This window comes from Manis pentadactyla, chromosome 3 (assembly GCF_030020395.1).
Source record: "Manis pentadactyla isolate mManPen7 chromosome 3, mManPen7.hap1, whole genome shotgun sequence".
In the NCBI taxonomy this organism is placed as follows: domain Eukaryota; kingdom Metazoa; phylum Chordata; class Mammalia; order Pholidota; family Manidae; genus Manis; species Manis pentadactyla.
This window is the reverse complement of record NC_080021.1, coordinates 40,207,922-40,235,189: the sequence shown is the minus strand read 5'-3', so window position 1 is coordinate 40,235,189 and position 27,268 is coordinate 40,207,922. Positions and strand designations below refer to the sequence as shown.

Here is a 27,268-nt window from a genome sequence, read left to right as displayed (position 1 = left end):
AAAAATTTTAAATCAGGGGACATTCATCAGTTAAATGATGAATCAGATTATTGATCAGTTTTTAAAATACTTACCAAAGGTTCTTCTGTATAAGTATATCTTCTATCCAGCTGGGGCTTCTGGCATTCAGAAATGTCAGTAAAAGATGTCAAACGAATAACTTTGTTGCTTTCAGACATGTGACTTGACCTAAATTATAAGGGTAAGACCTAATTGATCAACATATTTTGAGCACCTTTCGTATACATGGCACCAAATCTTAGGAGTGCTTCTGTCTATTGTAAAAGAATAAAAAAACAAAAGATAAAAGGTCCAGCCTTCAAGAAAATGAAGTTGAGAAAATGAACAATAGTCCTATAGAAAGACAATTTGCAATAAAATAACTGCTGGTTGAAGGAATTAGAGAGTATATTTTAGGTGCCAAATGAGTGGGATGAATAATAAATATTAAGGGAGTATAAGAATGAGGAGTCCCTTCAAGCTATATTAGTAATTAAAGAAACGATATATTTTCCTGAAAAATTTGTAGGATATATATATTCTGTGTGTGTGTGTGTGTGTGTGTGTGTGTGTGTGTAGAGGGGTTCTTTAGATGGGGAAATAGTGAGCAATATATAAAGGTAGGTAGGAAAGCTTTGTTTAAATGGCAGCAAGTTGACTTACTTGCTTAGGGCAAGAGGACCCTAACAAGTGAACACTATATAATACATACCAAAAATTATGCTAAAAATAATTCATATAATCATATTTAATCCTCACAACAGGTGGGACTCATAAGAATTTATATATCATAGTTTGGAGTGAGATCATGGAACACTTTGGAATTACACTAATGACTTTGGATGCCATCTTTTTACATTTTCTTATCCAGTTCCCTTTTCCATTCCCTACTGAAATTATTCTAAACCTTATTTTCCAGCTCCATAAAACATGCCTGTTGCACCGCACCAATCCACCTCCACTCCACCAGCGTATTACTTTGCAGGTTCTTCTCAAACATAACGTAGGTACAATATACTTCAGTTTCTCAGACAAATGGTATGTACAACATGCTTCAGTTTCCCTACTCCATGTAACAGACACTGTTGATTAATAAGCTAACTCAACACCCATTCCCAGTGACAGGCTTCTATAACCACACCACTGAAATACTGATAGAGCTAAATATTCATTTTATTCACTTTCTAAGACTCCCTTGCAGAAAGGGATAGTCATGTGACACAGTTGTGACTAATGAAATATAAAAGTGAAGTCTGCTGGGAAACTTCTAAGTAAGCTTGCTTTCCTGACTAAAGCAAGAGGATTAATGGAAATTGCCCTTCCTCCTTCTTTATGAGTTGAAAGCCTGATGTCAGGAGCTTTAACACCACTGACTATGAGGGAATGGTCAAGAGCATTACAAAAATGCAGATCCTAATACTTCTGATCAAGTGAACCAATAGTGGCAGATTTCTTATTATGTGAAAAAAATAAGCCAAATTTGTCTAAGCCATTGTAAATGAAGTTTTCTGTCATTTGTAGGTGAAAATACTCTTAAATTATCAATCAACAAAGACATCCACCTATCCCCATTCTTATTTCCTTTCATCCTGTCTCAAGAAGAAATGTCCCATATCCTCTTCAAGGTTAATCTTATTGTCTTGGTTCTTGAACCCTTCCCTACATTCTCCTTTGAAACTAGACACCTTTTTCTTTCTCATCAATCTTCAGCTTCTCCCTTTGCACCACTTTATTCTATCTTATTCTAACATATGAACAGGCACAAGTCTCTTCCACCTTAAAAATACCCTTTTCCACTACAGAAAATTATTAAATCATAAGAGCAAGAGAATATAGGAATCATAAAACTGCCAAAAAATAATTAATAAAATGTCAATAAGTCTTTACCATGAATAATTATTTTGGATGTAAATGGACTGAATGATTCAGTGAAAAGACAGAGTGACTAAATGTATAAAAAAAAAAAACAAGACCTATCTATATGCTGCCTACAAGAGACTCACTTCAGATATAAGGATACATACAAATTGAAAGTGAAGGGATAAAAAGAGATATTCCATGCAACTGGAAACCCAAAGAAGGCTGGTGCAGATATCTTTTTATCATACAAATTATACTTTAAGTCAAAGACCATAATAAGAGGCAAAGAAGGTCATTATACAATGATAAAGGGGTCAATCCAACAAGACGATATAACATTTGTAAATATTTATGCACCCAATATAAGAGCACCTAAATATAAAAAGCAACTATTAACAGACCTAAAGGAAGAACTGTGTGGCAAGATAATAATAGTAGGTGATGTTAATACCCCGTTTTCATCAATGAATCGGTCTTCAGACAGAAAATCAATAAGGAAACATTGACCTTAAACAATAGATTAGACCACATGGACTCAACAGATCTTTACAGAACATTCCATCAAAAACAATAGAGCCACATTCTTCTCAAATGTATATGGAACACTTTCCAGGACAGATAATATGTTAGGCCACAAAACAAGTCTTAATAATTTAAGAAGTATAAAATAATATCAACCATCTTCTCTGACCACAGTGGTATGAAACTAGAAATCAATTACAAGAACAATATTGGAAAATTCACAAATATGTGAAGATTAAACAACATACCACTGAAAAAATAGTGGGTCAAAGAATAAATCAAAGATAACTCAAAAAATATCTTCCAATAAATGAAAGTGAAAATGCAACACACCAAAACTTACAAAATGTAGCAAAAGTAGTTCTAAGACGAAGTTCACAGCAATAAATCCCTACCTCAAGGAACAAGAAAAATCTCAAAGAAACAACCTTACTTTACACTTAAAGGAAGAAGAAAAAGAAGAACAAACCAACAACAAAGTTAGTAGAAAGATAGAAATAACAAAGATAGGACCAGAAATAAATGAAATAGAGACTAAAAAAGACACTAAAAAGATCAATGAATCCAAAAGCTGGTTTTTGAAAAGATAAACATTAAAAAACCTTTAAATGTATTCAGCAAGAAAAAGAGAGGACTCAAAGTCACAATTGAAAGAGAATTTACAACTGATACCATAGAAATACAAAAGATCATAAGAGACAACTATGAACAACTATGCACTAAAAAATTGGACAATTTAGAAGAAATGAATAAATTCCTAGAAATGTATAACCTACCAAGACTGAATCATGAAGAAATAGAAAATCTTAACACACTGGTTACTAATAAGGAACTGAATAGGCAATCAAAACCTCCCAACAAATAGAAGTCCAGGTACAGATGTTTCACTGTTGAATTCTACCAAACATTTAAAGAATAATGCCAATATTTCTCAAACTCTTCCAAAAAACAGAAGAGGAGCAAACACTTCCAATCTTATTTTATGAGGTTGGCATTACATTGATAGTAAAATCAGGCAAGGACAGTATCAGAAAAAAACAAAACAAAGAACTACAGGTCAATATTCCTATGAATATGGATGCAAAAATCTTCAACAAAATATTAGAAAACCAATTCAACTATGCATTACAAGGATCATAAACCATGCTCAAGTGGGAATTACTGCAAGGATGGAAAGATGGTTTAATATCTGAAAATCTATCAATATCTGCAAATTAATCAGTCATCTGTCTGAAGATATTTTTTGAGTTGTCTTTGATTTATTCTCTGACCCATTAGTTTTTCAGATACACCACATTAACAAAATGTGGTTAGTGAAAGGTAAAAATCATATCGATTGGAGGGGAAAAAGAGGGAGGTGTGAAAAGTGAGGCAGAAACCTCCTCCCCAAAACACATATAAAACGAAAATACAACTAAGTGATAAAGAGTGACCAGGAGATGGCAGAACAGACTGCCTAGACCTGGAGAAAAGAGAAGACCTCACACAAAAGGGTACAATACCAAAGCCACTGAGCAGCAGGATCCAAGCACTCTCCCCACCCCAGATCACAGAAGGGAGGAAAAGAAATGGAGCATGGAGGCAGTAGAAGCCCAGGACTGCTAATCACCCACCCATGGAGATCTGCTGTGGGAGCACAAACCTACATTACATGGTGCTCTGGAGATTAGAGGCGTTGGAAAGCAAAGACAGGCAGAATACTCATAGAGACTGAGATTCCAGCTGCTTGTGAAGAATAGGTGCACTCAAACGGCAACTTCTGGACAAAAGAAAGGTGTGCATTTTGAAAGACATCCCAACAGTTGGAGGGGTGCTAAAGGGGCAAAGATTACACAGAACTTGCTGCTCAGGAGAAAGAGCAGGTGGACAAAATCGTCCCAGCACACTCATCCCAGCAGGTTGGGAACATTCAGGAGCTTCAGACACTGAATCTCCCTGGCTGGCAAAGCAGCTCCAAGGCCCCCCATTGTGATTTGCAGCCAGCCTCTCTTTCCACCCAGTATGCACTAGTCTGCACAGCTGCTGCTCCTGCCATCCTGCCAGGCCAGCAGGAGGGTAGCCCTGCATACAGCAGCTAAAGGGGCATAACACAGAGGCTACTTCTTATACAATCAGCCCATTGACCCTGGCAGTGGAGGCAGGAACTGCAGCCGGAAAGCAGGAAAGAGCTCTTTCTTCCCAGCAGGCACTGGTGGCACTTGCCTCCAACCTCTGCCATCACTACAGGTGCTGGGTGGCTCCAGGGAGTAGAGGGCACTAGATGGCACTGTCTACACAGTTATTATTCCATAGGAATCACTAGAAAGAAACGGCAAAAACATAATCTGTACAAACAAGGATTGAAACACCAGAAAGAGGGATAAGTGAAATTAAAACCACCAATCTCCTAAATGAAGATTTCAAAATAAAAATCATAAAGATGCTTCCAAAGTGAGAGAAAAATATTCAAGATCTCAGGGAGGACTTCAAGAAAGAGATAGAAATGTAAAAATACAGTAAGTGGAATGACAAAAAAATAGAGGGATTAAAAGTAGATTAGATGAGGTAGAGGAGATGGTAAATGAAATAGAAATTAGAGAACAGGAAAATAATGAAGCTGAGGCACAGAGAGAAAAAAGGATCTCTAGGATGAAAAAATAAGAAATGAAAGATCAATCCAAACAGAACAATATTTGCATTTTAGGGTACCAGAAGAAGAAGAGAGAAAAAGGGATAGAAAGTCTCTTTGAGAAAATAATTGCTGAAAACTTCCCCAATCTGGAGAAGGAAATAGTCTCTCAGGCCATGGAGGTACACAGATCTCCCAACAAAAGGGACCCAAGGAAGACAACACCAAGACATATAATAATTAAAATGGAAAATATCAAGGACAAGAACAGAGTATTAAAAGCAGACAGAGAGAGAAAAAAGATCACATACAAAGGAAAACCTTTCAGGCTATCATCAGATTTCTCAGCAGAAACCTCACAACCAGAAGGGAATGGCAAGATATATTTAATGCAATGAAACAGAAGAGCCTCCAACCAAGAATATGCTACCTGGCAAGACTATTATTTAAATAAGAAGTGGGGATTAAACAACTTCCAGATAAGCAAACGTTGGGGGGATTTACCACCTACAAACCATCTCTACAGGGTATTTCAAAGGGACTGCTCTAGATGGAGGAGCTTGTAAGGCTACATAGCTGTCACCAGAGAAAATAGAACCACAGTAAATGAAGTAGACCAATTAATTACTAAGCAACACAAAATTAAATCAGCTACCCACAGTCAGTCAAGGAACACACAAAGAGCACAGAATATAACTCTTAGTATATACAGTGGAGAAGGAAAAAAAAAGGGAAGGAGAAAAAAAGAACCTTTAGAATGTGTTTGAAACAGCATAATAAGGGAGTTAAGTTAGACTGTTAGAAAGTAAGGAAGATGCGGTTGAACCTTTGGTACCCACAAATCTGAAGCCTGCAATGGAAATAAGTACATATGTATCGATAATCACCCTAAATGTAAACGGACTTAATTCCCCCATCAAAAGATATAGAGTTACAGAATGGATTAAAAAAAAAAAGACCCATTTATATGCTGCCTACAAGAGACAGACTTCAAACCCAGACATACACAGACTAAAAGTGAAGGGATGGGAAAAGATATTTCTTGCAACTAATAGGGAGAAACAATTAGGAGTAGCAGTACTTAGATAAAATGGATTTCAAAACAAATAAAGTAACAAGAGATGAAGAAGGACATTACATAATGATAAAAGGGTCAGTACAACAGGAGGATATAACCATTATAAATAACTATGCACCCAACACAGGAGCACCTAAATAGTGAAACAAATAAAAGAATTAAAGGGAAATAGAACGCAATGCATTCATTTAAGGAGACTTCAAAACACCACTCACCATAAAGGACAGATCAACCAATTAAAAAATAGGTAAGGATACAGAGGCATTGAACAACACATTAGAACAGAAGGACCTAACAGACATCTACAGAACAATCGACCCAAAAGCAGCAGGATACACATTCTTCTCAAGTATACACAGAACATTTTCCAGAATAGTTCTAGGCCACAAAAAGGGCCTCAGTAAATTAAAAAGGATTGAAATTGTGCAACAAGCTTCTCAGACCACAAAGGTATGAAATTAGAAATGAATTATGCAAAGAAAACAAAAAGCCCACAAACACAGGAGGCTTAACAACATGCCCCTAAATAATCAATGGATCAATGACCAAATAAAAACAGAGATCAAGCAATATGTGGAGATAAATGGAAACAATACAACACCCAAAACCTGTGGGACGTAGCGAAGGAAGCTGTAAGGGGGAAGTATATTGCAAAACAGGCTTACCTCAGGAAAGAAGAACAATCCTATATGAACAGTCTAAATTAGTGAAACTAGGAAAAGAACAACATATGTGGCTCAAAGGAAGTAGAAGGAGAGACAAAATAAATATCAGAGCAGAAATAAATAAAATGAAGAAGAAACAAACAATAGGAAGAATCAATGAACCCAGGAGAGGGTCTTCAAGAAAACAAACAAAATAGATAAACCCCTAGCCAGACTTATCAAGAAAAAAAGAGAGTCTACACACAAAAACAGAACCAGAAATGAGAAAGGAAAAATCACTACAGATACTACAGAAATACAAAGAATTACTAGAGAATACAATGAAAACGTACATGCTAACGAATTTGATAACCCAGAAGAGATGAACAACTTTCTAGAAAAATACAACCTTCCAAAGCTGACCCAGGAAGAAACAGAAAATCTTAACAGACCAATTACCAGCAATGCAATTGAATTGGTAATCACAAAACTACCTAAAAACCAAATCCCTGGACCAGATGGCTTCACCACTGAATTTTATCAAACATTTGGAGAAGACCTAATACCCATCCTCCTTAAAGTTTTCCAAAAAGCAGAAGAGGAGGGAAACTTCAAAACTCATTCTATGAGGACTGCATCACTCTAATACCAAAACCACTCAAAGACATCACAGAAAAAAAAAATCACAGACCAATATTCCTGATGAACATAGATGCAAAAACACTCAAAAAAATATTAGCAAACCATATTCAAAAATACATCAAAATATCATCCATCATGATCAAGTAGGATTTATTCCAGGGATGCAAGGATGGTACATCATTTGAAAATCCATCAACATCATACACCACATCAACTAAAAGAAGAAGAAAAATCACATGATCATTTCCATAGATGCTGAAAAGGCATTCGACAAAATTCAACATCTATTCCTGATAAAAACTCTCAACAAAATGAGTATAGAGGGCAAGTACCTCAACGTAATAAAGGCCATATATGACAAACCCACAGCCAACATCAGACTTAACAGCAAAAAGCTGAAAGCTTTTCCTCTAAGATCTGGAACAAGACAAGGATGCCCACTCTCCCACTTTATTCAACATAGTACTGGAGGTCCTAGCCATGGTAATCAGACAACACAAAGTAATAAAAGGCATCCAGACTGGTAAGCATCCAGATTGGTAAGGAAGAAGTTAAGCACTACAGATGACATGATATTGTACATAAAAAACCCTAAAGAATCCACCCCAAAACTACTAGAACTAATAACTGAATTCAGCAAAGTTGCAGGATACAAAATTAATACACAGAACTCTCTTGCATTCCTATATACTAACGATGAACTAGCAGAAAGAGATATCAGGAAAACAACTCCATTTACAATTGCATCAAAAAGAATAAAATATCTAGGAATAAACATAACCAGGGATGTGAAAGACCTGTATTCTGAAAACTATAAGACACTCATGAGAGAAATTAAAGAAGACACCAGTAAATGGAAATACATCACATGCTCATGGACAGAAAGAATTAATATTGTCAAAACAGCCAATGAAATTGAATTGGTAATCAAATTACAATCTTGCCTAAAGCAATCTACAGATTCAATGCAAACACCAACAGCATTCTTCAGCAAACTAGAACAAATACTTCTAAAATTCATATGGAACCACAAAAGACCCCCAATTTCCAAAGCAATCCTGAGAAGGAAAAACAAAGCTGGGGAGCTTATGCTCTCCAACTTCAAGTTCTACTACAAAGCCACAGTAATCAAAAAAATTTGGTACTGCCACAAGAACAGACCCATAGATCAATAGAACAGAACAGACAGCCCATATATAAATCTACATACATAGTCAATTAATATACAATAAAAGAGCCATGGACATACAATGGGGAAATGATAGCCTCTTCAACAACTTGTGTTGGCAAAACTGGACAGCTACATGTAAGAGAATGAAACTGGATTATTATCTAACTCCATACACAAAAGTAAACTCAAAATGGATTGAACACCTGAATATAAGCAACCCAAGTGCCATCAGTAGATGAATGGAAATGCAGATGTGGTACATATCCACAATGGCATATTCAGCCTTTAAAAGAAAAAAAATCCTACTATTTTTGAACTGTATGTATATTTCAAATTTTGAAAATAAAATAATTTAATTATAACAAATGACACAAAAAACTCTGGAGATGTTTCCCACTATATAGAGAATAATCTCCAAATTCCTTAATGTGACACACAGGAAGTTTTACTATCTGAACCTCATTTATGTTTTAGCATATACCTTGGCTTTTTTCACTGTAATACTCTAGCCAGAACATGAACATGAGCATGAAAACAATGGACAGTATTCAAAATTCAACTTTTCTCTCAAGTCATGTCTATACATATTTTCATTTGTTTCATCACCTGGAAAATTAAAATAATCCTTCTTCATGAGGATGCAGTAAGAACTTATATAATGCAAGCAAAATATTTAAACCAAAGCTCATTAACTTTTAGAAATGGCAGAGAGAATAATTTAGACCAACTCTCCCATTGAAGACAACTACGTAAGCTGAAAAAAAATACAAAAATCAATCTGCTAGAAGGAATCTGAATGCTAACAGTGTAGTTAAGAATTTTGGGTCCAAAACTCAGAACACAAAAATTCCCAGAGGTTAAGATTCTGGGAAGATTTCAGGGTAGGAAGCACCAGGAACCTGTCTCCCCATCTAGACAACAATTGCACTGGCTGAATCTAGTATAACTATTCTGGGATCTATTTAAGGCTTTCCATTTGTATGGGAAGGCTTGGATAGTAATTGTGGTTAATTTTGGTCAGTTAGAGATCTTAGCACAGTAGCAGCCAACCAACCCTCAACCTCAGCTCCATGGCAGACAGCTGGGTATGTGTTTCTGGAGCATTTTGCACATGCTGGGAAAACCAGGGTGAGCCAAAAGGACCCTGTCCTCCAAAGACATCTGTGCTTTGATCTCTGCTGCTTCTGAGCAGAGAGGTGCAAAAAGCCAGTGGCCAGTGGCCGTTGTTGTACCTCCCCCGAATGTTGCAAGCCCATGTTCCTCAGGCTGAAGTGACTTCCGGAGAACTGAAACATTGCTCTTTCTTAGCCTTACCTTCATTTTTCTCTTTCCCCCTCTTTTGGAAGGCAGACATTAAAGATCAAGGCAATCAAAAATGTGAAATTGAATAAAGGAAACCTCAATTAAAATGGAGTCAGGAGGCCAGAAAGGGGAGTCTCAAGCCTACCACTCATTGTCAATTGCAGACCCAACAGGAAGAAGCCTATATTTTTTTTTATTAAGTTCTTATTGATACACACTCTTATGAAGGTTTCACATGGAAAAACAATGTGGTTACTACATTCATCCATATTATCATGTCCCCCCAATACCCCACTGCAATCACTGTCCATCAGTGTAGTAAGATGCCACAGAGTCACTATTTGCCCTCTCTGTGCTACACTGTCTTCCCCATGATCCCACCCACACCATGTGTGCCAAACATAATACCCCTCAATCCCCTTCTCACTCCCTCCCCACCCATACTTCCCCACCCCTCCCCTTTGGTAACTGTTAGTCCCTTTTTGGAGTCTGTGAGTCTGCTGCTGTTTTGTGCAAGAAGCCTGCATTTTAAGACTCCAGCAGGAGGAAGAAATATTTCCTCCTCCTCTAGCAACAGCCCAGCCAATGAAAGACAGTCACAGCTCAACCACTGAAAAGCCACTACACTTCAAATTCGCAGTTTCCTCCAATGAACTTTCTGTTTATAACAGCTCCTCCCAACTTCCCCTTTCCTCTAGAGAAGAGTTGTCATCAACTTTGTTCTCCACTTGCCTATGTTTTTGCCATAGCTTGTGTGCCCTGAATTGCAATGCTCTGCTATTCCTCAAAAAACCCATTTTGCTGTTAAAATAATGGACTGTCTTACTTTTAAGGTTAACAAAAGCAACTGCATAGCCAGGGAAAACTTAGGAAGTGACCACACATGCCCAGGGAAAAGTGCATACTAAAAAAGACCTGAGAATACCCAAAGTTTATACCTCAGGCTGATCCTTGGCACAGAGACAGCCTATATGTCATAAAAATCAACAATAATAAATTTAAAATGGTGAATTTCATGTTATGTGAATACTATTGCAATAAAAAATGAAAGTGAAGTAATGAATTATTAAACCAAGAATATTCACCAGCAGACCCCATACCAAAGGATACTACCAAACGATAGTTTTTCAGGCTGATGGAAAATAATCCCATTCGAAATAAAGAACAATGAAAAGATAAATATGTGGGCAAATCTAAATGAATAACATACTACATTAAATAATGACAATATTCTTGAGAATCTTATAACTTCTCAAGTTCAAGAAATATTGAATTATTGAATAGGACTGGGTAAGACCTGGAGGGCAAACTTCTCAGAGAAGTCTTGATTGTACAGCTCATGTAAGCCTGGAGATTAGAGGTACCACCTCATTAAATCTCTAGATTAGAGTATGCATGGGAAGTGTGACTCTCTAATACCTATCACTGAAATATAAAAACTTATGTTTAAAAAAACCAATGGACTCAGTTTTCAATTTCTATTTAAGTTCTTCAAAAATCTTACCATTGCAGAAAAGCACCCAGCACATACAAAGCAACACCTACCCTTTCTCAATCATATCATCCTTTGAAGAAATCAGGTACATAGACTTGCTCTTCCAAGGTTTCTGAATTGCTGTTTTTACTCTAGGTAGCTTCTTGGGAGATTTAGGTTGTGATAAAACAGATTCTTCTTTCTAGAAAGTGGTAAGATTAAAATAAATGAAAAATGAACAAGATGAAAAAAGGACACAGAACAAAGCATAGCTCTGTACGTATACCTTCTTTGCTGTTTTGATCACTAGAGGATTTCTTTCCTCACTCTACCACCTACTATGCCTCCCACTAAAATAAAAATGTTCTCCCCAAACTCCCACTTCTATGGAACCAGCAGGCTGAAATTCCTACAGCTATTTCAGACTATAAGAAAAGGCCAGGGCCTGTATATCCTTTGCAAAATCTTTTCTTTATTCTGTAACTGAATAGGTTTTAGTCCTCATGTGTGTGCAAAGGGGGTTGATGAGGGTGGCAGGGTGGGGAAAGGAAGCAGGGATACCACTGGTCCATAATGGAAACTTGTATCTTAACAGATATATTTCCTTCCATTTTTGGACATTTGATTTTCATAGTTATTATTCCCATCTTTAAATGTTCTTTATGGTAAAAGGTAACTATTTAAATCTAAAATATGAGATACATGCATGAATTCAAAAAATATAAACACATTAATGTCCAAATGCAGGAGAAAGAAATGATTACCTGAGTATGGGACTTACATAAATGTAAGTATTTTACAATATTTAAAAGTAAGGATTATGAAAATTATGACACACATGGAAAATGCTGATAAGGTGTTAAAAGAAATAATCAGAATACAAAAGTGTAAGTGCATTTACACTAAAAATTCATGACAAGCCTGAGAGAAAATAAGTAAGTTAATAGTTGTCTAGAAGTAGGTGAGATTGGAAATGATTTGTCGCTTTGGTGTCCAAATTTACAGTAGTGTTAGTATTTTAATAATTTGAAAAACAAAGGTAAACTTTTCTTACATGTCAACGTCTATCAGAATGTAACGTAAGTTGCTAAAGATATCTGTGATGTTTTATTATCCAGAACAAATGATACAATCTTACATACAGTCCAGGTGCCTAACAACTATTGATATTTTTCTAGGAATTCCATAAACAGAATTGACTGTTTTACATACAACTTCCTAGGGACCAGGGCTCCCATCTGTTTTAGTACTTGAGAACACAGCATGACATTAAGCCATACTCAATAAATAAGTGATACCACAGGGGACTGAGCTTATTGAAAGTATATCATACAACAGTGGTCAAATTCATAAAAACAGAAAATAGAATGTTGATTACCAAGGGCTGGAGGAGGGGAAATGAGGAGTTGATTTATGGGTATATAGTTTCAAATTTGCAAGATAAAGTTCTAGAGCTCTTTTTCCCAACAATGCAAATATACATGGTACTTAAAGGGTACAACTGAAAATGGTTAAGATGGTAAATGTTATGTTACGTGTTGATACTCAGGGAGCCAATGGAAGATAACAGATGAGAAGTCACGGTCATGTTTACACCACTTTTTTCACACAAGTCAATCTCTTCCCCACTCTTTAACATTGCTCTCTTATACAAATTCCTTTCATTAACCACACGGCTTACTTTTTCTTGCCCCTTACCTCGCAGATGTTGTACAACTGTTGTTTGTAGAAATGTTTACATGTTATCAGATGGTGTGCTCCCTACACTACACCTCTAGGATGTATATTAATTTTGTGACTGGGTCACCAAGTCACATGGGCTAAGCGGGAAGATTAATCAATGGAGCAGCATACAGAAAGGCCACAAGGTACATAGGAGATCAGGAAAATGTCAACACAGTGATTAAGAAATTATGAGTGCACTAACGTGACACTAACTCAAAGTATGGTCCCCAGGCAGGTGCAAGAGCACCACGGGGGAGGAAGCTTGTTAGAAATGCAAATCCTTAGGCTCCACCCCAGATCTGCTGAATCTTGATCTCCAAGAAGAGCCCAAGAATCCGTTTTAATAAACTCTTCAGGTGACTATTATGTTTGCTGAAGCTTGAGAACCACCAGCATGTAGCAGTGCTTTGCATACAGATCACCTAGGAATCTTATTAAATGTAGGTTCTCAAATGTGACTGTAATATTCAGGCAGGTTGAAAATCTTAGTTCTGAGCAAACCCCTTGATTTTTACAGAGTGACTCTGACCCATTTCAGATCAATTAAATCAGAATCTCTGAAGGTGGGACCCAGGCATCAGTAAGTTTTAAAAACTTTCTATGTGATTCTAATATGTATCTAGGGGTAAGAAACCACTAACAGAATTATGAAGTCCCTCCAGCTCTAAAGCACGACTTGTTGACTATATACCCTGAACATAATCTTTTTTAAAAGGGGTTTTGTGTGACTCTGGCCAGTAACACTTCACATTTTGTGACACCTTTAAAGGCTACCAAGATTAATAAGGATCTTTACTTTTTTTTTTTTTTGAGGGCATCTCTCATATTTATTGATCAAATAGTTGTTAACCACAATAAATTTCTGTATAGGGGGGTCAATACTCAATGCACAATCATTAATCCACCCCAAGCCTAATTTTCGTCAGTCTCCAATCTTCTGATGCATAACAAACAAATTCTTACATGGAGTACAAATTCTTACATAGTGAATAAGTTACATGGTGAACAGTGCAAGGGCAGTCATCACAGAAGCTTTCGGTTTTGTTCATGCATTATGAACTCTAAACAGTCAGTTCAAATATGAATATTCATTTGATTTTTAAACTTGATTTATATGTGGATACCACATTTCTCTATTATTATTATTTTTAATAAAATGCTGAAGTGGTAGGTAGATACGAGATAAAGGTAGAAAACAGAGTTTAGTGTTGTAAGAGAGCAAATGTAGATGATCAGGTGTGTGCCTGTAGACTATGTGTTAATCCGAGCTAGACGAGGGCAATAAACATCCATGTATGCAGAAGATTTCTCTCAGAACATGAGGGGGGAGGTTCTAAGCCTCACCTCTGCTGCTCCCCATTTTCTCACCAGCTGGCCCCCTGCGACTGTGCCTGTCTTAGGTTGTTCCTCCCTTGAGGAATCTTACCCGTCTCTGGCTAACCAGTCATCTTCTGGGGCCATACAGGGAAATGTTAAGTTGGTAAGTGAGAGAGAAGCCTTATTGTTTGAAAAGGTTAGCTTTTTACTTCTTTGCATATTTATGCCCTGTGGCTTCTATGCCCAGCATTTGTCTTGAGGTGTCTTTACCACTTGGAAGAATTATGATACTCGGTAAATTCGACATGTGGCACGAGTTCTATTTAAAGGTTGTGATTAGGTAGGAAGAAGAAAAGCTATAGAAGTAGCAGGCAGAAGAAAACCTGGGAAGATTGATTATTTCTTTGACATATCTTCTTGTAGAGTAACTTCAGCATGGATAGGTTTTAAACTACTAATTAAATTGTGCACACACATTAACATAATAGGAATATAGTTACCTAACCAAAGCATACCTGTAATTACCAGCCAACTCCAGTGAAACCAAGAAAACCAGTTAGGCACCTTAGGCATTTGTGAAAACTTATCTATGATATGGTGGATATTGTCCGACTGAACTTAAACAGTCTGAGAGAATTCAGATAAACTAGAACAACCCATTCCTGGGGACTGTTCATAAGGGATCTTTACTTTTGAAATCCAAGTCTTATCTAGTTATTGTATCCCGTAGTGTTATTTACTACTTCTTTGTAAAGTGGTTTAACTTTTCTTCTGTTTTTGGACTGCTTTTTCCTTATCTTTTTGTAGTATTTTATTCTTCTCCAGTGTGAAGGAATGCTTACTACTTGTAATTCTGCTGTTGCAACTTCTCATTCATTCATTCAGTTTATACTTATTAAGCAACTACTATGTGCCAGGCACTTTTAGGCACTGGAGATAAACAGTAAACAAAGAAAAGTCCCTTATATTCTAGTAGGAGGTAAAAGAAAATAAACATGAATCACATGGTCATAAGTACAACAAAGCAAAACAAAGCAGAGAAGAGGGTTTAGATAGCAATGGAGGGTATGTGTGCTAGCCTACGTGACTGTGCTTAGGCAGAAGAGTCAAGGATATCTTCTCTGAATAAGTGATACTTGAGCAGATGCCTGACGTGAGTAAGGGGCACACCACGTGGATATCTGAAAGACCACTCTAAGTGATTGGAGGAAGAATGCTCTAAGTGAAGGGAAGAGCAGGTGCAACACTCCCAGATTCTTGTTTGGTGTGTTCAAAGAACAGCAAAGAGGCCAGTGCAGTTGGAGTGGATTAAGTCAGAGAAGAGTGGTAGGAAATGAGGTCAGGAGAGTAGCAGGGGCATGTAAAGACCACAGCCATGTAAAGACCTTGGATTTGATTCTGAGTGAGAGAGGAGGCCACTAGACTATTTTGAGCAGGTGAATGATGTGATCGTTATTAAAGGATCACTTTGGCTGCTTGGTGGAGAACAGATTATAGGTTTTCTTATTTCCTAACTGTTGTAGCATACACCTTAACAACAACAAAAAAATAGAATCTTATGGTGAAACTTAAGTATTAGTGTATGAAACCGAAGCATGGATATATTACTATAAACATAAAAAAGAGATCAAAGTATCAATGTACACCCTACCTGCATCTCAGTAATCTGTGGAATGCAAGATTTAGGTCTTAATGGCAAGAGAGTTGCCATTTGTGGAAAAGGGTCAACATCCTTCCTTGGTTTCTCTTGACGGAGGTGCCAGAATCTCAGTTCAGCACTAGCGTATTTTGCTGAAGATGAATGAGTAACACAGAATCTTGGTGCCCTAGTTAAGGGAAAAACAAACTTAAGATTAAACTAGACCATAAGCCTCAAAGATCAAAAGCTTACAAAATGTATAATACACATTATCACAATTATCAGGCTTGCCATATACTTTACCTAAAAATTTCTACTTCTTTTTCTGCTGCCTAGCTTTAGAAGTTTTTTTTCTATGATTTTTCAGTTGTCTGAAATCACATTCACACATACAGAGGTAATATACATTAGGAAAAAAACTAATAAATTACATTCAAATTATTATCTGCTTGATAAGAAAAAGAAATCTATGTATCTATTTGATGAAGGAATTAAAAATATAACTTGGGAGTTTCTAGTAAAGGAATATACAATGGGCCTTGAATCATTTAAGGCAGTTCAGTATTTATAACACCAAATAAAACTGGCAGATGAAATTAACATTTTAAAATACATAAATGTTTTTATAATGCTTAAGTATACTACTAAAGTGGATTGTGATTCATATGATCTATTTTGAAGCCTTAAATTTGAAAGTAAGAATTAATTTTACAACAATTTATATAAATGAAAGACCAACACTACTGCCAGAAACTTAGGAAAAAGAATGTTTGGCACAATATCAAGGCCACACTTAATTGGACGGATATCCTGGTATTTGGTCTGTGGGCTAACTCATTATTAGCTATAGGGTATCTCCAGCTGTCAGGGCCTGTTACTAACTGCTGCTTGGACCAGGTTTTCCCCCTCATGCCATAGCACAAAGACTAATTCCCACTCTCTATTTCATGTCTTGGTAGAAAATTGCCTACCTTTAAAATACAAAGAAGATAGACATTTCTCTGTGTGAATGCAGACTGGGAGGGGAATAGAATCCAAAGTTCATAATTAGTTTAGGATTAGAAAACACCTTTTATAGATATGAGTGGTCTTTAAACACTTTATTTCAGACTTGGAAATATCCAAAAATCACCTCTTATTCCCATGTGTGGATAAAGTGAAGGTTCCTAGGGCCAGGATTCTCACCTGGCCCTGGTCGGCTAGCTCACTACACATGTATGGGCAATATGTTGCTATTGACTCTATATAAAGAGCTCCACCCGGTGCTCTGGGCGACACGGTGGCAGGGCTACACAGCTGCAGGAGAGCAGAGGCTGGAGTGGTGGCAGCACTGAAGACAGAGACTGAGACGGCTGAAGGGGCCCAGAAGCCCAGAATCAGACCAGCTTGCTGCATGCAGACTTGCTCTGAGTGGATGGGATTCTAGTGATTGACCTGCCACCATGGGAATGAAGTTGGGGATAAACCCTTTCACCCCAAAAACGTTCTACTGTCATTCCTTGGTCTCACTGGATCCATAGTGAACTTGCCTGGGGCTGGTAAACCCATTGGCAAGACACCATGGCAACCACTAAGTGGGTTTATCTACAAGATCCTTATCAAATAAATCATACATGTGTTAGCCATGAAACCTAGGTGTCTCAATTTTCTGATTCCCATCAGTACAATGTATTCATATAATACCAAGTCCTTGCTGCCCCTACCACTTTAATCCTGCATTCGTATTTCATTCATTGCATTGGTTTTTTACTAGCCACTAAGAATTCGTCAAATATTGTGGAATAAATTTCAGTCAATCCTAAACTGTGGTGTATTATTTTTCATGCTTCCATCATACAAGTTCTCCTGTACACTAATTGTATGTATCTTAATTCTCAAGCTCTAGATAATGGGAGAAGATATTTGCCACATAATACTTCCAAAGGAGCTGTATCCAATATATAAGTGTGTATGTACATATTATATGTATATGCATCTGTCTTGCCAATGGGTTTCAGCCCTGGGCAAGTTCGCTATGGCTTCACTGTGACCAAAGAAATTGACAGCAAAACGTTTTTTGGTTTGGGGTGAAAGAGTTATTACCCGGCTTGTTCTCCCGGTCATAGGTTAGGCACTAGTGTCTCTGCCTCTGCCCAGAGCACTGGGCTGTGCTCTCTATAGAGTGCAGTAATAGCTTATTGCCTAAAGGTGTGAAAGTGGTAGCCTAGCAACAGGCCAGTTACAACATCAGGTGGTTTAAGTTCAGTGAGGATCCTGGCCAAAGGAACCCCAACTTCTCCACAGTGTATATATGTGTGTAAGAGTATGTACATGTGTGTCTCCCAACAGAAAAATGGGCAAAGAAGATAAACAGGTAATTTACAGAAATTAAAATCAAACTGATCAATAAATATTGAAAAGGTTATTAACCTCACTAGTAATCAGGGAAATGCAAATTAAAACCACAAGATACCAATGACACACCAAACACACAGAGAAAAATTTAAGTCTGACAACATTAAATGCTACAATGGTGTCTTGCCTGAGGATTTCAGCCCCAGTCAAAATCACTATGGATTCAGTGAGACTGAGAGATGACAATGGACCGTTCTTGGGGTAAAAGGGTTTATAGCTGGCTTTATTCTCAGGGCAATAGGTTAAGCATTAAAAGTCATATATGCATCCAGCAGTCTGCAGGTCCATAATCAACCTCTATCTCTGCCTCCACCCAGAGCACTGGTGGAACGCTTTATACAGTGACTCAGTCAATAATAACTCATTGCCAATGGGTGTGGGAGCACTAGCTTAGCAGTAGAACAATTAAATCAAGTAGTTTAGGTCAGGAGAGGATCCTGGCCACAGGAACTTCCAATTCCTCTACTTACTACTTATGGATTTGTAGCAGTGAGTAATTGCGTATTTTGATGGGGGGAATGTAAATCAGTACAACTACTGTGGAAAAATGGGTATGTGTACAAAAATATATATTACAGCATCGCTTACAATTGTAAAAAGCAGAAAACAACACAAATGTTAACAAAAACAGCAAATAAATTTTGACACATTCATGCAGTGGAATACTATATACAGAATGAAAATTAATAAAACTTACATGCAATTACAGACAAATTGCACAAAAATAATGTTGATAGAAGATGCAAAAGAATGCATACAACATGATTCCATTTATCTAAAGGTATAGAACAGGCAGATGAAAGTATATATGCAGAGATTTATTTGCATATGTGGATAAAGTGAAGGTTCCTATGGCCAGGATTCTCACCTGAACCTAAACTACTTGATGATGTAACTGGCCTGCTGCTAGGATACTGCTTACAACCCACAGGCAATAAACTATTATTGATGGAGTCACTATATAAAGAGCTCTGCCCGGTGCTCTGAGTGGAGGCAGAGACAGAGGAGGATTATAGACGTGATTCTAGTGCTCGATCTATCACTGGGAAAACAAGCCAGGTAATAAACCCTTTCACCCCAAGAACATTCCATTGTCATTCCTCTGTCTCACTGAATCAACAGTGAACTTCCCTGGGGCTGAAACCCACTGGCAAGACAGAATACATGGTTAGTAAAATTCTAAAGAAAAGGAAAAAGAGGATAATCACAAAAGTCACAATGGTGGTTACCTCTGAGGAGGATGAGGATGTTACCAGAAGGGACCTTCAGGAGTCTTGGCAATGTTCTGTTGTCCCATTCACATAGTAGTTACACAAGTGTCTACTTTGTAATATTCATTAAACTGTTTATGTTTTAGTTTGGAATTTAAAGAATACACAAGGTTTAGCTAGATTAAGAAAAAAGGTAAGAGCATTCTGGGAAAATGGCAATGTCAGCAGTATTGTTTTTCTACCTCTCAGAATCCCTCCATAAAAACAGACAGGACAACTAGATAGCAAAACCAGATTCATGGGCAGCATTTTCAACAAAATTTTAATGTGACAAGGTATCTCCACCAAAATAAAGTTGGTGGGTACAGACTACTACAGCCATAAGACCTGCTTGGTATTGGTGTGTAGGTGAGAGGAAGTGTCTGAGGGACCTGAGCATGGAAGAGTTCCAGAACAGCTAGGAAAGCACATCAGGCCAATGAAAGATTAACAGCTGGACTAAAAGGAGGAATTCTCTTCTAACACTGAGTACACACAAAATTCAATTATACTTCTACTTACCAACAATGGTCAAATGGAAAGCTAAACCTAAAAAATACATGAACTATCACATATGCAACAATTTGGATGCATTATGCTTTAACGGTATTATGCTGATGAACAGAGGTTGATCTCAAAAGGTTACATATTGTATGATTTCATTTATAGCTCATTTTCAAAATGATTTAAGTATAATGACAAAGAACAGATCAGTTGCCAGGGGTTAGGAATGGAAGAAGAGTGTAACAAAAGCATAAAAGCATAGCATGAGAGTTTTATGGGTTGACAGAATTGTTTGTATCTTGATTATCATGGTGGTTATATAAATCTATTCAATTCACTTTTTCTATATGTTTAATGTAAAACAGAAAAAATGGAAAGAAAAGGGATGGCCTTTTCAATTAATGAAGATCAGCAGTTGGATATCCATAAGCAAGGAAAAAAAACAAAACAACAGAACTCTGACCTTTATAAACCTCACACTGTATATAAAAATTAATTCTAAGTGGACCATAGACTTAAGTATAAAAAACATAAAATAAGGATTTTAGAAAAATCAGGAGAAAATCTTCAGGATCTAGAACTAGGTAAAAAAAAACTCACAGGTTTGACACCAAAGGCATAATCCATAAAAGAAATTGAAAAATTGGACATCACTAACTTTTTAAAATTTCGTTCTGTGAAAGACCCCTCACTGTTTAATCTTTCAGATGCAATGATATTTGTTCTTAATAGTGGCTGGAGGCAACACATTTGACATAGGAAAGTTTCCAGTAGGTGAATAACTTGGCCCAAGAGCTATTTACTCCTACCCTAATGAAATGTTTCTAGTAAAACTTATCTGGAACCCCTCATTTAAACACAGTCCCCTAGTATACCACCCTCCCAGGGAAAATACCATACGTGATTAACATCAGAATTTTTCTTGCAAGTTTTTTCTAGTCATTATGATAATCTGTTGTTTGGTTTGATCTTTTTTTTTTTTTTTTTAGTGAATTACACTCTTTTAATTGAGTATGATAACACAAGTTTATGAAAAGTTGCATTTTCCATTTCCAGTCTATCACCACAGGGTTCCATGCTTGTTCTCTTCTTTGTTTGTAACTCTTCCACATCAATGAGAATTCTGGTTCCCATTAACCACAGTATTTTCACTTATTTGCTTTATGTACATTACTGGTTTATTATAAAAGGATATATATAATTCAGGAACAGTGAATGAAAGAGATTCACAGAGCAAGGTATGTGGGAAGGGTCATAGAACTTCCATGGTATCTGAGAACACCACTCTCCCAGATTCTCCACATATTCATTAACCAGGAAGCTCTGAAAGAACATTGGTAAGAAGTCTTTGGAAAGCTTGTCTTTAAAAAGACAAACTAAAGTCTGGGAAAAAGATGGCGGCATGAGAAGTGAGGCAGAAACCTCCTCCGAAAACCACACATAACAAGAAAATACAGCAAATACAACTAATCCTGAAAGAGTGGCCAGAAAGAAGAGACTTCAAAGACAGCTTACATGTGGGAAAAAAGAAAAGACCTCACAGAAATGGGTAAAGTACCAGAGCCAGAATATGGCAGGACCCAAACCTTCCCACCACCCCACCTCACAGGCAGGAGGAAGAAAAATGGAGCATGGAGGGACTGCTAAACAACCACCCCTGAATATCTGCTCTAGGAGCATGAACCCACATTACACGGTGCTCTGGAGATTAGAGGGGCTGGGAAGCAAAGACAGGTAGAATACTTAGAGAGACTGAAATTCCAGCTGCTTGTGGAGAACAGGTACCCACAAGCAGCCCAACCAGGACAAAAGAAAGGAGGGTGGTTTGAAAGACTTCCCAACAGTGAGAAGGCTGCTAAGGACACAAGGATTACACAGAGCTTGCTGCTCAGAAGGACAGGTGGACAAAATCATTCCGGCACACTCAGCCCAGCAGATTGGAAACATTCAGGAGCATCAGGCGCTCCATCCCCCTGGCTGGCAATGCAGTGCAGAGGCCCCCCACTGTGATACACAGCCTGCTGATGCTTCCTGCCGGCCAGTACTGGTTGGCAAATCTGCTGCCCCAACCATTCTGTGAGGCCAGCCAGAGGACAGCCCTACCCATTGCAGCTACAGGGCAGTAACACAGAGGCTGCTCCCTGCATACTAGGCCCACTGGCCCTGGCAGTGGGGACAGGAACTGCAGCCAGGAATCAGAAAAGAGCTCTTTCCTCCCAGGAGATATGGTGCCAATCACCTGCAATCCCCACCATCACTCCAGGTACTGGGCAGCACCAGAGAGTAGAGCTTCTCGGCACTAGAAGGTGCCACCTATACAAAGTTATTATTCCATATAATTCATTACAAATATGAAGTGGTGAAAGGACCTTGTGCAAACCAAAATCCATCAAACACAAGAAAGACAGGTTGGTGAAAGTGAAATCACCAATCTTCTTGATAAAGATTTCAAAATAAAAATCATAAACATGCTCACAGAGCTACAAAAAAATATTCAAGATCTCAGGGATGACATCAGAAAAACATAGAAACCTTGAAAAATACAGTATCTGAAATAAAACATGCAATGGTGAGATTTAAAAGCAGATTCAAAGAGGTAGAGGAGACAGTAATGGAAGAGAAACTAAAGAACAGGAATACAAAAAGCTGAGGCACACAGAAAAACAAAAGATCTCTAGGAATCAAAGAATAATAAGACTGTAACCAATCCAAATGGAACAATATTTGCATTATAGGGGTACCAGAAAAAGGGGAGAGAGAAAATGGGATAGAAAGTCTCTTTGAAGAAATAATTGCTGAAAACTTCCCCAAGCTCGGGAAGGAAATAGTCTTTCAGGCTATGAAGATGCAAAGATCTCCAAACACAAGGGACCCAAGGAAGACAACACCAAGACATATAATAATTAAAATGGAAAATATCAAGGATAAAGACAGACTATTAAAAGCAGCCAGAGAGAGAAAAAAGATGACATACAAAGGAAAACCTATCAGGCTATCATCAGACTTCTCAGCAGAAATACTACAAGCCATAAGGAAGTGGCTTGATATATTTAATGCAATGAAACAGAAGAGCCTTCAACCAAGAATACTCTACCTGTTAAGACTATCATTTAAATTTGAAGCAGGTATTAAACAATTCCCAGATAAGCAAAAGGTGAGGGAATTAACCTCCCACAAACCATTTCTATAGTGTATTTTGGAAGGACTGCAGTAGATGGAAGTGCTCCTAAGGCTAGATAGCTGCTACCCAAGAAAATAAAAGTACAGTAAAGGAAGTAAACCAATTAATTACTAAGCAAACAGAAAATTAAATCAGCTACCCAAAAAATCAGTCAAGAAATACACAAAGCGTACAGAATATGACACCTGAGATATAAATAGTGGAAGAAGAAAAAAAAGAAGGGAGAAAAAAATAGAACCTTTAGATTGTGTTTGTAATAGCAATAGTAAACAAGTTAAGTTAGACTGTTAGATTGTAAGGAAGCTGCCCTTAACCTTTGGTAACCACAAATCTAAAGCCTGCAATGGCAATAAGTACTTATCTATCGATAATCACCCAAATGTAAATGGACTGAATGTACCAATCAAAAGACACAGACTTACAGAATGGAAAAAAAAAAGCAAGACCCATCTATATGCTGCTTACAAGAGATTTACTTCAAACCCAATGGCATACACAGACTAAAAGTGAAGGGATAGAAAAAGATATTTCATGCAAATAATAGGGAGAAAAAGCAGGAGTTGCAGTACTTGTATCAGACAAAATAAACTTCAAAACAAAGAAAGTAAGCAGAGATAAAGGACATTACATAATGATAAAGGCATCAGTCCAACAAGAGGATATAACCATTATAAATATCTATGCATCCAACATAGGAGCACCTACATATGTAAAACAAATACTAACAGAATTAAAGGAGGACACAGAATGCAATGCATTCATTCTAGGAGACTTCAACACACCACTCATTCCAAAGGACAGATAAACCAGACAGAAAATAAGTAAGGACATAGAGGCACTGAACAACACACTAGAACAGATGGACCTAATAGACATCTACAGAACTCTGCACCCAAAAGCAGCTGGATACACATTCTTCTCAAGTGCACATGGAACATTTTCCAGAATAGACCACATACTAGGCCACAAAAAGAGCCTCAGTAAATTCCAAGAGATTGAAATTCTACCAACCAACTTTTCAGACCACAAAGGTATAAAACTAGAACTAAATTGTACAAAGGAAACAAAAAGGCTCACAAATACATGGAGGCTTAACAACATGCTCCTAAATAATCAATGGATCAATGACCACATTAAAACAGAGATCAAGCAATATATGGAAACAAATGACAACAACAGCACAATGCCCCATCTTCTGTGGGACGCAGCGAAGGCAGTTCTAAGAGGAAAGTATATAGCAATCCAGGCATATTTTAAGAAGGAAGAACAATCACAAATGAATAGTCTAAAATCACAATTATTGAAATTGGAAAAAGAAGAACAAATGAGCCCCAAAGTCAGTAGAGGGAGGGACATAATAAAGATCAGAGAAGAAAATGAATTGAGAAGAATAAAACAATAAAAGAATCAATGAAACCAGGAACTGATTCTTTGAGAAAATAAACAAAATAGATAACCCCCTAGCCAGACTTATCAAGAAAAAAAGAGAGTCTACACACATAAACAGAATCACAAATGAGAAATGAAAAATCACTATGGACACCATGGAAATACAAAGAATTATTACAGAATATTATGAAAAATTATATGCTAACAGTTGGATAACCTAGAAGAGATGGACAACTTACTAGAAAAATACAACCCTCCAAGACTGATCCAGGAAGTAACAGAAAATCTGAACAGGCCAATTACCAGCAATGAAATTGAACTGGTAATCATAAAACTACCTAAGAACAAAACACCTGGACCAGATGGCTTCACTGCAGAATTTTATCAAACATTTAGTGAAGACCTAATACCCATTCTCCTTAAAGTTTTCCAAAAAGAGTAGAGGAGGGAATACTTCCAAAATCATTCTATGGAGCCAGCATCACTCTAATACCAAAACCAGGCAAAGACAACATGGAAAAAGAACACTACAGATCAATATCCCTGAAGAACACAGATGCAAAAATACTCAAGAAAATATTAGGAAATTGAATTCAAAAATACTTCAAAAAGATCATACATCATGATCAAGTGGCATTCATTCCAGGGATGCAATGATGGAACATCAGAAAATCCATCAATGTCATACACCACATCAACAAGAAGGACAAAAATCACATAGTTATCTCAATAGCTCCTGAAAAAACATTTGACAAAATTCAAAAACCTTTCATGAGAAAAATTCTCAACAAAATGGGTATAGAGGGCAAGTGCCTCAACACAATAAAGGATATATATGACAAGCACACAGCCAACATCATACCTAACAATAAAAAGCTGAAAGCTTTTCCTCTAATGTCGTGGACAAGACAAGGATGCCCACTCCCCCCACTTTTATTCAACATAGTACTGGAGGTCCTAGCCATGGCAATCAGACAACACGAAGTAATAAAAGGCATCCAGATTGGTAAGGAACAAGTTAAGCTGTCACTGTCTGCAGATAACATGATATTGTACATTAAAACACTCTAAAGAATCCACCCCAAAACTACTAGAACTAATAACTGAATTCAGCAAAGTTGCAGGATACAAAATTAATACACAGAAATCTGCTGCATTCCTATGTACCAACAGTGAACTAGCAGAAAGAGAAATCAGTAAAAAGAATTCCATTTACATTGTATTCAAAAGAATAAAATACCTAGGAATAAACCTAACTGAGGAGGTGAAAGACCTATACCATGAAAAGTACAAGACACTCATGAGAGAAATTAAAGAAGACAGCAATAAATGGAAATACAACCTGCTCATGGATAGGAGGGATTAATATTGTCAAAATAGCCATAATACCTAAAGCAGTCTATAGGTTCAATGCAATCCCTATCAAAATACCAACAGAGTTCTTCAATGAACTAGAACAAATAGTTCTAAAATTAATATGGCACCACAAAAGATCCCTTATAACCAAAGCAATCTTGAGAAGGAAGAATAAACCTGGGGGGTTACACTCCCCAACTTCAAGCTCTACTACAAAGCCACAGTAATCAAGACACTTTGGTCTGGCACAAGAACAGAGCCATAGGATCAATGGCACAGAATAGAGAGCCCAGATATAAATCCACACATAGATGGTCCATTAACATAGGATAAGGAGCCATGGATATACAATGGGGAAATGACACCCTCTTCAACAACTCATGTTGGAGAAACTGGACAAGCTACATGTAAGAGAATAAAACTGGATTATTGTCTAATTCCATACACAAAAGTAAACTCGAAATGGATTGAAGACCTGAATGTAAATCATGAAACCATAAAACTCATAGTAGAAAACATAGGCAAAACTCTCTTGAATATAAACATGAGCGACTTTTTCATTAAAACATCTCCTCGGGCAACAGAAACGAAAGCAAAAATGAACAAGTGGGACTACATCAAACTAAACAGTTTCTGGACAGCAAAGGACACCATCATTAGAACAAAAAGGCATCCTACAGTATGGAGAACATATTTGTAAATGACTCATCTGATAAGGGGTTAACATCCAAAATATATAAAGAACTCACCCGCCTCAACACCCAAAAAGCAAATAACCTGATTAAAAAATGGGCAGAGGATCTGAACAGACACTTCGCCAAAGAAGAAATTCAGATGGCCAAGAAGCACAGAAAAGATGCTCCACATTGCCAATAATCAGAGAAATGCAAATTGAAACCACAATGAGATATCACTTCACACCAGTTAGGATGGCCAACATCCAAAAGACAAGGAACAACAAACGCTGGAGAGAATGCGGAGAAAGGGGAACCTTCCTACACTGCTGGTGGGAATGTAAATTCAACCATTGTGGAAAACAATATGGAGGTTCCTCAAATACTAAAAATAGAAATACCATTTGACCCAGGAATTCTACTCCTAGGAATTTACTAGAAGAAAACAAGATCCCTGATTCAAGCAGACATATGCATTCTTACATTTATCGCAGCACTATTTATAATAGCCAATCTATGGACTTAACCTAATTGTCCA

At 37.3% G+C, this 27,268-nt stretch overlaps 1 protein-coding gene across 1 annotated transcript in view; it reads right to left on the bottom strand.

Annotated features, from left to right (window-relative positions):
- Positions 1-27,268, bottom strand: part of RGS22 (regulator of G protein signaling 22) — a 168,083-nt gene that overhangs the window by 83,322 nt on the left and 57,493 nt on the right. Inside the window, exons 10-12 of the mRNA XM_057497863.1 lie at positions 15,995-16,169; positions 11,373-11,503; positions 75-189 (exon numbers count right to left, since the gene is read on the bottom strand). Coding sequence (XP_057353846.1) covers positions 75-189; positions 11,373-11,503; positions 15,995-16,169 — 421 coding nt within the window. The remainder of the gene's footprint in view (positions 1-74; positions 190-11,372; positions 11,504-15,994; positions 16,170-27,268) is intronic.